Below are 11,291 nucleotides of genomic sequence, written 5' to 3'. Positions count from 1 at the left end.
TGTGAAACATTTAGAAATAAATGTAAGCTACCAATGTATATATAATAATTATAATGTTGGCCAACATGCCAACATTTTCTTCTTAGCTTTTTCCCGAAAGCTGAACATGAACGTAATTCAGGTGCCTTATTTCACGCAAGCACCGAACCTACTATGTCTTCCCATTGTGAAATGTAATCCCAATGAATAGCTCTTGGCAGAAAAACCTGACCTGAATTTATCCTATTGTATCCGGATGTTAGAATCACAAGAGAGTCTGATGACTGGCATCTACTTAACTGCCAAACACGGAGAGCTGACAAAGTGATTTGAATGAGGCGGGTACATATTTCTCGGTCTATAAGAAAACGCAGCAGGAAAATATTAACGCATTACATACTGAGGCATTGAACAGGTCTTTTAATTAAAGGTGTCGTCCCACCTTCACTTTTTTTTTTTAACTAAATGCATCATTAGAAACATCATTCATTGCACCGTCTGACCAAACCCACTGTCAGATAATATAATTTTTAAAAGGAAAGTCCAATAGAAACAAATATGCCTAAAATATTATATTATGCAAAAACTGCACACAGCAGAATATTTTTGAAAACTTATTTTTAATCTGATATTAAAAAATTCCTCTTTAATCGAGTAATATTTCTCCCCAATTATTGTTTTTATTTGGGGACACAAAAATTAGCACTAACAGAAAAATCAAGTCTTCATGAATTCTGTATTGTTTTGTGTGATTTATGGACATAATAAAACATTAGATCACCTAAGATGTATTTCCTCTTAGCCCACTAAAGAGTGCAAGTTTAGTTTAAGTGGAACTGCACCTTTAAGGAATCCTTTGAAAATAACATCTTGAAACAATCTTATGGAATACCAATTTAACTCAATATGCACATAGTTCCTAAAACGCAGAGATCAGCTTCCACCCCACATATTTAAACTTGTATACACAAGACAGGGAATCCACTGGGAACGCTGAATGAAATCCAGCTATTGACATATCCTGATCATACGATCTCACTTTATACTCTCCCCTTCTCCTTTCTTTTATGAAAAACATTCTTAATCCCCCCCCAGTAACTGATGAACCCCAACCAACTTCTCCAGTGTATCTCCTAATTTGCTTAATTTCTACCAAATTTCCGCACATATTGTGGTGTCGTTTGTAAATCTTGCGCAGCACTTTACTTCTTTGTTTTATACATTATTATTTATTGTTTTATATAACGCCGGCATATTCCACAGCGCCGTACAATTTAAACATGCCAGCTTTAGCAAGCAATCCAAATTATTCCAACTCTGTTACACACCCATCAGGATGTTAGTAAATATTCAATATGTGATTCCCATACGTTAGTTGTTTCAAACACCTTTGTCTGAAGGGCTTTTCTTTTTGTTACTGTTTGTTTAATATTGTTTATTATGTATTTGTAAATCTTTGCAGGATTTGCTCTATATAAATAAAACATAAGACATATTTTGAATGCCTCATATTAGACACATAGCCAAAGAGAGCCTGTCCTGTAAGAGATCTGGAATGTACACCAGGAAATCACCTATTCTGGATGTATGTCGGATCCAGTGCAAGCGTGTGTATGTGTGTATATATGTGTGGATATCTATCTATCTATCTATCTATCTATCTATCTATCATCTATCTATCTATCTATCTATCTATGTATCTATGTATCTATATGTTATATGCTGGTTGGAATTATCAAAGTAAATGTTTTTATTACCCCATATAATATACAGATCCTGCACAATTTAATCTGGGATGGATAAGAGGAGAAGGAGGAGGTTGGAGTGAAACTGTAGCTGACCTTATAACACAACCCACACAAGAACCCACCAGAGACATTCCGAGCATTCCAGCCGCTGCTTCTATCCCCGGCCGCACCACTCCCTGCTTCAAGTCCGGGCAAGAAAGGATTCTCCCACAGGTCTGACACAGATCCACATAGAAACCAGCGAGGGAGATCCCTCCAGGCGCTAATGTAACTGACACAATTTTCCTTAACCATTCCTATAGTCAGTGCAAAGAGATAATTAAAATCACAGTCACCATTTTTTACACCATTTTTTTCTCAAGTCTAAAACATTTCTCAAATGTTTTAGACTTGAGAAAGGGAGAAGAGCTCCCGAAAGCTTGTCATTCTAAAATTCTGTTAGTCCGATAAAAAAGGTATTATCACAAGATACTTATTCCATCTGTTATTTGATACATACACTACATATTTATATATATATATATATATATAATATATATATATATATACACATATACATATGCACTGCACTATTGTCTAACGACTCTGTCCTTTCTCTCACTATTACTGGCTAATTAATAACCTATTTCTAATTGGCTTGGTTAGCGCTGATGAGATGCCAGATGGGGTGTTAATGCTGTAATGGATTTTGCCTTAACAGTTTCTGTCACCTTTAATAAATGCCCCTAAGAGTTTAATACAGATTAGACTCAGCGTCAAAGTTAGAACAAATCAACTACCTCCAGCGTTTTAGCCAATCTCAATCGCACATAGCTAAAAGAAAAAAGAAAACCTGAAAATGTATTCATGTACTCTGGAAAGGCTTCTCATGCCTGGGATTTCCCATCTATCCTAAGAATTTACAGCCTGATATTACAATCTGTGCACTACTTTATTACTACTGTATTTTTATATATAAAAAAACTTGGTATAGTGGGACTGTAGCATTAATAACTAATTTTAAGTGTGCCCCCCCAAAAGTAAAAAAACACAGAATGTATACTACTTTCACAAGGGTAACTCACGCTCTATTTCACACACACATATATACATATATATACACTATATAATATATATATAAATATATATACTACATATACAATTAGTGGCCTTAATACCATAGCAACTGATGTCCACAATAGCCTAGCTACTATTTAGCAATTTCGTCTTTTTCCTGACACGTCCCCCTCTCTAGGGTAGTCAATAGCAAGGCCTGGAATCAATCAGGACCGCTGGGTGTCTGCATGTGCTTACATATGCAATGCAGTTCCTTCTGACAGTTTGGCCCCCCGGGGCGTCAGAGGGATGACGGGGCCAGCTTTACTTTAACGGGAAATAAATAGCTTGACTATTTGAATGCATCCATGAACAAACACGATGTAAGATTGGAAGGAAGCAGCACATTAAAGATGCTGTCCCACTTAGACAAACACATTAATGGTGGCCTCTGGTTGCAGAGCTGTCCTTTTGTCCCTTCCTCTTAAGATTTCATGTATGGGCACTCAACAGTATTAGGATGGATGCTTTTAATGCACTGAATTGTTTAAGTGTTTTCGCCCCATTCCACCCCATGGTCCTCCCGCCACTCAACTCAATGGAGCTGCCAGGTCCTAATCCTTGGATTCGCGCAATGAAGGGTCCCCCTGCTTTTCCTGGCCACATACACGGGTACTGGATGTTCTTCCCTGATGGTGGCCCTGGATTTATATAGTTATCTTTATAAACTGATTCCTTTTTAAATGTATTTTTAAAATTTTATATATATATATATATATTTTTTTTTTTTTTTTTCTCAAAATCCCTTTTCTGTATACTCTTGCACCCACTAATTTCAATTATTATGAGCACTAAGATGGCGCAAGGGCTGCTGGCTCCCTCTGCTGCTTTGCTTCGAGTAATGGATATCAAAATATATTTTACCAATATGACAAAAGCATAAGTATGCTTCAAAATTGGCCAGTAATGTTAATGTGATTTAAATGTAATTTAAACTGTTTTCTGTAACTACCCACCAGCAGCTATCCTCTTCCATTCTTATCTTTTAATCAAAACTCATACTAGACTTTCATTAAAAACAGAGCCGAACTATAGTAAAGTTAAAAAAACAACAAATAAAATTAGATAATAAACAGTGCCGAGCTAAAAACAGCTTTATTTTCTAGAAACATTAAATAAATAAAGATGTATATTGTATATAGTTCTGGGGGGGGACATTTGCTCATTGATACTGAATGTTAAAAAACAAAGTATAATAATTGAGTCACAATAAGGAGTCACAATAAGGAGCAACGATTTACAATCTTTTCTGGAATACCATGATCCTTTCCAGTAAGCCTTCTACGCATACAAAGCTTTTCAGAACCTGTAGAGGTTGGATTAAGGAATTGGGTAAATTAAGAGCAATGGCATATTCTTGGCTTGGCCTTGGGTGGCAGCTCCAGGGGAAGAAGTCTTGGATGCACTACTGGTGATCGCTCTGGAGCTCCACTTACAGAGTTGGCTGGTTTGTGTGATCACGCATCTTCCATGTAACCGGCCCATTACCTAGCCACCAGAGGTTATATCGCACTGTTTCCCGACAGTACATCGTTCAGAAGCAGCCCCAGGACGTGACGTCGTGTCCCAGAACAGAGGACGTGCAGCTTTAGTAAGAACCGAGGAACCCGTAAATACACCGAGACTATCTCCATCCACTTTTGTATGGTTAGGAGAGTCTCCTCATCACTTCTCTTGCAATATTTAGATATGCTCTGGCCTGCAAAGAAAAAATGCAGCGTTATTTAATTCAAACAGCTAGGACATTATAGTAGACGCTATGAGACCCCCGTCTACACTCACCTCATCGCTATTAGGATCAGATACCACCACTGGCTTGCCAAGGTCACACGTCTCCCTTATGTTTAAATGCAGGGGGATGTCTCCTAGGAATGAATACAAAAAGCACACTATGTAATTCAGTCGCCTGTCTCCCCCCTTCACAGGTAAAATTTAACAAAGCAGTATAAACACACCACCTTCAATGCAGGGCTAAAAGCGCACCTGCCCCAGGTTTATCTTTGGGCCGCCTTAACAGGCACCAGACTCAAGAGCTGCAGGGGTCTGTCAATGTTATGTTTTAACGTAAGAGAGGAATCAGACAGAATTATCCTACCCAGTAATTCCAGCCCTAGGGACCGTGCCAGACGCGCTGCACCTTCGGCTCCAAAGATGTGGGTCTCGTGATCACATTTTGGGCATCGGAAAACACTCATATTCTGAATGAGACCGAGCACCTGCAACCAGAAAAACACACTTTTATTGTATAGTATTCTATATCTCACTGTGTATATGCTTCGACTACATTGACACTGGGAACATTTGCAGGGGGTTATAGTTCATTACCAAGCTTGTGGAAGAGTTTCATTAGAAGCCAGGGTGGCATTGTTTAAGCGAGAGACACAACACAGTAACATACTTAGCTGTAATCTCTTGCCCTTAGTCATTAAAATGTTGCCATAGATTATGACACACAGCCTTTTTAACTTTTATCATCATCATCATCCTCTGTGTCACCTGACTACAGGACAGAATTAGGCAGTACATGATTAAATATGACAAGATATATATAAAGTACTTGAGAATTAAAAATAACAGGGGTACAGATCTTTACTCTTTACATGCTTCCATTAACTCCATCACAGCAGGCAGCTTCGATGCCATCTCGAGGGAAATCGCTTATATCACACATACAACATATGACGAGAAATGGTAGAAAAAAGTATAATCTAAAAAATAATGGCCAAAGCAAACAGAAAGTGAATTGATGAAACACACTATCTATCCTCTTTAAAGGGCAAAAATCCAAGGAATGGATAGGTGGGCCGGCAGCGCTGGCACTTACTGGCACACTGACTTTCTGGAACATTTCGGCCCCTCGACGAGCATCTAGCAAAGCGATGTCCTGGGGAGTGGAGACTATCACAGCCCCTGGGGAGATGAATCAGTAAATCACTAAGCTTCTACTCACTGTCCGGAAAACAAGCCAACTCCCACCCCTTCCTACCGAGATCACTTACTGACTACTAAGATGACACAAACAGAAGGAGCCGCTTGAGTGCTAGAGCTTTTTGATGTCATACATGGTTGGGTTGGGCAACATTTCTTTTACCTGTCGTTGAATTACAAGCGCTGTGTTTGCCGGTTCGCAGCCTTTATTGTACATTTTGACACGTCCATTTTAATTATTTCACAGTCAGTGTTTCAAACACAATTAAAATCAAATTTGGCACACAATTGGTGTATTGTGTTGCGTTTGACACACAAGCGGTTTTCATGCAGATCTATTGCAAGAAAAGCATTTTAAGTCTGCCTATAGAGAATAAATGGGTGTAGCTAATGCCCCATATGCAACTGAATTAAGTATGAGCAATGAAATTGGACATGGAAATGTGGCAGCCAGCTCTGAGACGGCCAAAGAAGCCCCTGTTGTCGATGGTTCAGGAATATTATTGCTTACCAGAGATGGGGAGGTTCTGAGAAATAGACAGCTGCACATCTCCAGTTCCTGGAGGCATGTCAATCACCAGATAGTCCAAATCTCCCCATTCCACCTGAAACATGAAACCCGGCTGAACATACAGAGAAGTAATCCATGCTATAGAGTATTACACACACCCCATGTCTTTGAACCCCTTGTGAGTCGGTGTACATTTACATATTTATGCTGAAATGCATGTGTTGACCAACTACCTGAATGGCGGCCATTGCAGCACAACTCACTTCGCTGAAAACTCTTTTCCAACTCAAAAAACTGAATGTATTCAAATAAAGTAATCTAGGTCCCAAAAACAATTAACCATGTAAACAAGCCGGGAACACTTAATTGTCATGTGACACAAAAGCAGGTACTGAAGTTTTCCTTTTTGCTTAACGACACCTTTTAAAAGCAGCATGGTTAATGAATATTATTATTAAAAGGGCAATATTATTCTGTAGTATTTCTTGCTTCCTAAGATAGGAAAAAATGCACCTACTTCTTACGGTAACCATTTATATTAGCTGGATTAAGCACATAATAGTTTGAAGGCTTTGTCTTGTACATTGTGTGCACTCTCACCTGTCTTAGCAGCCGCTCAATCGCAGACATGACCATCAGACCTCGCCATACAATGGGGGCAGTCTCTTCCACTAGGAAACCCATAGACATACTAACAAAAACACAAAGAGATGATTACACCGAAGAGTGGGCTCCTCTCAGCAGTCACTGAGTCACGCAGAGTCATCTTTTGGTCCGCTGACTCAGCGAGTACTTGTTCACATGAGGCCTGATCACACTGAATAGCCCTATTTATAGTGAATATGTGGGTATGTTTGGTTACCTCTGTTTGGGCTTTTGTCAAAAAGTTGGCAATTCTGAACTAAGCCAGTTGGCAATATGTTTATTGGCATAGGGCCTTTGCATATGTCTTCACTTTTTAAAGGTCAACAAGGCGCACACGGCTTGTGAGCAAATGGTGCACACTCCCCAATGGCCTGACTGAATGGTGTTCATACACAAGTCTCAGAACGGGTCTACCACCTTGAGGGGGCTCGCTTATTTAGAAAACAAACTGATTGTACAGATTGCATTGGCAGGCATGCCGCATCAGCAGGTTGGGATAATGAAATGGTCAATCCATACCCGGCTACTGTGACATCTTGTCACTCTAGTCTTTGAGCACATCTTGCAGGAGACATTGGGGATTATACATAATAAATAATATATATATACACACACACACAAAGGTGAGATTACTTTTGCAAGGGCCTTAAACAAATTCTCACCATTTTATACCATAATTGACCAGTGGGATCATCATGTTCTCTGAAAAAAAGAAAAGAAAAAAAAAAAGTAATAAATGCAGTGCTGATTATCCCATGTGCATGAGTATTAATTATACTTCATATTATATACATGTTTCTTTCTTATTTATTTCATTCAGCTACTTTTGCTGAAGTGTCAGTCTGTTAGCCAGAAATACAATGACTGGGCAATATTTGTCCTTGATGTGCTACTTGTGTTCAGCGAGAGACAGCACAGTGAAGTAAATATAGCTGCATATACATATAGCTGTATGAATGAGTATGCATGATTGAGGGAATGAATGAGTATCTGTGAATGAGTAAATGAATGAGTATCTGTGAATGAGGGAATTCAATTCTTCACTATCTGTAAAAGCTGTGACAGAATGTTTGCGGGTGCGGCCGGGATTGGACACATATGTTAATGGAGCGGGCAGGATTGGACACGTATGTTGTGGGAGCGGGAGCGAGTGGAACACACGCGTTGTGGGAGCGGGCGGTAATGGTCAGAAATTCAGCGGGAGCAGAATTAAGAAAACAGCCCTGCGCAGGGCTCTAGTGTGAACTATTTCTTTCTCTAGGGCAATAAGTACAACTAAAGCCATGTCCTAGTCACAGGCCTGTGATTGAGCCCAGGACTCCACATGGTCTTGGAATTAAGACAAACGTTGCTTTGCTACTCGTAGTACAGTCGTATCGCACTTACTGTGGGACAACTCTGGGTTTCCTTTCAAATTCATCATTTTGGGGATGGAAGGCCCATACACATCAGCATCCAGCAAACCCACCGCTTTTACCTGTGTTCCAAGAATAAATAGTTCAATTAGTGAATTTGGTGAATTAAATAGTGAAATATTAATGAAAAGGCAAACTTCTGCCGCAAACATTTTGTAGGTAAACTGTTGGTTTAGTAAAAACACAAGCATATTCAGTTGTAAACAAGTGTAATCATAAGGCTAGTTCAGGTTTTGCCCGGGTTTTGTTCAGGTTTTGCTTAGTAATATTTCAACACGTTTTCACATGAATACAAATCATTAAGAGAAACTCACGCTATCAATTGCAGCTAATCCCAATGCCAGATTCACTGTTAAAACAAATAAATATTATAACGCATCACAAAATCATAGAAACGTTTATCACAGCAACATCCCTGCATAATAAGGCTGTAATAATTATAATAATAATAGCATATTTCTGTTGACAAAAATGGCCTTTCCTTTTATAATATGCTCAAATACACATATAGCATTAGAAAAGTCAAGTATAGTGGTTGGATCATCACAGTACCATGCTCCTATTTAATAACCCTAATCTATCGGTTGCTATGGTGATAAGACTGTTTATACTTTGCACCAGAATAAAATGAGATCTAACACATTATGAAAAGATGAAACCACTTTTTCTACATAATCCCAACGTATTTATACATTTTCTTTTATCGCTGCTTTAGATTGAAAGCTCGCACGTGTAGGGGGTCTCTCCTTCTATGCCAGCATTTGCTAACATGTGTCCATCTTATTGTTAATGCTGCATACAACATAATAATGTCTATTAGCTCTATAAGCACAATTCACCTTCAACTGCAAATCATAGGATTCAGATCTAGACGATAAGATCTCCGGTCAGGACTCACCTAGAGTATTGCGTCTAGAGCTCAGAGGAGAGCTACAAAAATGCCAAGTGGTTTGCAGGACAGAAATTATCAGGACAGATTAAAGGATCTTAATATGTACGCCTTGGAGGAGAGAAGAGAGGGGAGATGCAATAGAAACAATTCAAATACTTAGAGGGATTTAACAAATTAAAGGGGGCAAGCTTATTTGAAAGGAGGAGCAATGTTAGAAAGAAAGGTTATGGTCTAAAACTTAAAGGCCAGGGTCTTAGATGTGACGTAAAGGTCTGTCCAGAAAGTAGTAGATACATGGAACAGTCTCCCAGCAGTGTTGGAGACTAATACAGTAAGGTAGTTTAAACAAGCATGGTAAAAGCATAAAGCTCACTATAGGACCTGACCAAAGACTGATAGGGTTTAAATCCCTTACATCAGGAAAAATGGGCAGACGAGATGGGGAGGTGGGCAAAATGGTTCTTATGTGCTGTCAAATTCTATGCAAGTACCATGGGTTTCCATTTTCGCATAGCAGAAGTCTGGCTGCGCCAACAAGCATTATCGGTGGAGAACGGAGCAAAATGATGTTCCTGACAAAAATAGCCACATAGAGACACAGAATTTGCCGGCAGATAAGAACCATTCAGGCCATCTACTCTGCCCATTTTTCCTGATGTAAGACTCAGGAAAGTAAGACTTATGCCTATCCCATTCATGTTTATATTGCCTTACTGTATTAGCCTCTTCCACTCCTGATGGGAGGCTGTTCCCTTTATCTACCACCCTCTCGCTAAACCTCCAACCCTCTAGTTTTAGAGTATGGCCTCTTTTTCCAACATTTCTCCTCCTTTGAAATAAACTTCCCTCCTGTCCTTTGTTAAATCCCTTTTAAATCTTTCTATCACATCTCTTCTCTGCTCCAAGACGCACATCTTCTGTATGACGGTGACATCACCTGCCGTTGTTGACTTGCCAACACCCCCTTTGCCAGAGGCTACTACCACCACGTGATTGACCCCAGGAATTGGCTTCTTCTTTGGCAAGCCACGAGCCATCAGTTTGTCTTGCTTCTCCTTCAGCTTTTCTTCCCGAGACGGCATGGACTATAAAAATTCACCAAAAAAAATTAAAATAAAAAATAAATATAAAAATAATAAATAGACTTTAAAAACAACAGCAATAATTCTAACAAATAAACATGTGTGAATAAACCGCACACACGTTGATGCATTACAACAATTGTTGGCGCCATATAAATTAAATGTAATAATAATGATAAATGTTGATTATTAGAAATACATTCCCCTCCTGCTCCTTTGCTTGTAAATTATTGGAAAGATTAAAAAATATAGTGCAAAAGAAAATGCTAGGTAGACGACCCCGCACCATATTTTTCTTAGTAGCATGTTAAAAATGAGCTTTCCAAAATATTGTGGCGTTGTCTGTTTTTGCACAGAATACATAATATTTGCAGACAGTTGTGTACTTGTCACGCACGTGTTCTAACGCTGTTATTTTAGCCCACAGCTACCATTCATACAATGGCTCTTTATCATACCACCTTTTGGTAAACAATAGAATGGCTCAGTCTTAATCACCCAGCCTTCACATGACTGACAATAATGGCAGATGACGTTTAATTGGAATAAAATGAGATTTCACCCTACATTACTGTATACAGCATTGGGTTTTATGCTCAAGGCGAAAAGGTTCCCTTTTTCCTATTGGATTTGCCCTTTAAATTATAGTAAAAAGCTCGCAGATTGGTTAAAACTGTCATTTTATTTAACTGCCGTTTTTACTATTCTGTTATGACATCACTGGGGGGGGGGTGTCACACTTTGGGGACAGTAATGGGTTCCCGTTTGCGTTCCTTTATCCGTTCGGTGCACGGGCACCGAGATACGTCCAGGTGCCTACCGAGCTCCATGAGACGGAATAACTCTGCCGAAACCAAGAGTAGACTCCACACCGGAAGGCGCTGACCCCGAGCCTTAGGCCTCCCAAAGTCACCATGGTGTTTTACCTAGCAACGCGTGCTAGGCACATCAAGGCGGAAGTGTCTGGCGTCTACGGATCTGCGTTCCCAGCCTCCC

At 39.5% G+C, this 11,291-nt stretch overlaps 1 protein-coding gene across 1 annotated transcript; it reads right to left on the bottom strand.

The window, feature by feature from the left end:
- Positions 1–3,893: 3,893 nt before the first annotated feature.
- On the bottom strand, positions 3,894–11,271 carry NUBPL (NUBP iron-sulfur cluster assembly factor, mitochondrial). The gene is made up of 11 exons (XM_053475386.1): positions 11,116–11,271; positions 10,151–10,298; positions 8,636–8,670; positions 8,293–8,383; positions 7,569–7,608; positions 6,862–6,952; positions 6,262–6,355; positions 5,647–5,732; positions 4,918–5,038; positions 4,605–4,687; positions 3,894–4,521 (listed from the first exon to the last, which is right to left on the bottom strand). The coding sequence occupies exons 1-11, from the start codon at positions 11,209–11,211 to the stop codon at positions 4,471–4,473; spliced, it is 936 nt and encodes a 311-aa protein (XP_053331361.1). The 5' UTR covers positions 11,212–11,271; the 3' UTR covers positions 3,894–4,470.
- Between the last annotated feature and the right edge of the window lie 20 nt (positions 11,272–11,291).

Source organism: Spea bombifrons, chromosome 9, assembly GCF_027358695.1.
Source record: "Spea bombifrons isolate aSpeBom1 chromosome 9, aSpeBom1.2.pri, whole genome shotgun sequence".
Classification (NCBI taxonomy): domain Eukaryota; kingdom Metazoa; phylum Chordata; class Amphibia; order Anura; family Pelobatidae; genus Spea; species Spea bombifrons.
The sequence above is the reverse complement of the archived record's forward strand: the minus strand, read 5'-3'. Positions and strand labels throughout refer to the sequence as shown.

Bases quoted from the DNA above. Each gene is read 5' to 3' on its own strand.
- NUBPL (XM_053475386.1), bottom strand. From the start codon at position 11,211: ATGGTGACTTTGGGAGGCCTAAGGCTCGGGGTCAGCGCCTTCCGGTGT. The intron at 8,671-10,150 runs GTGATGTCACCG...TTGTTTTAACAG, and splicing joins TGGCAAGTCAACAACGGCAG to TGAATCTGGCATTGGGATTA. The intron at 5,733-6,261 runs GTAAGCAATAAT...TCATCTCCCCAG, and splicing joins TCAGAACCTCCCCATCTCTG to GGGCTGTGATAGTCTCCACT.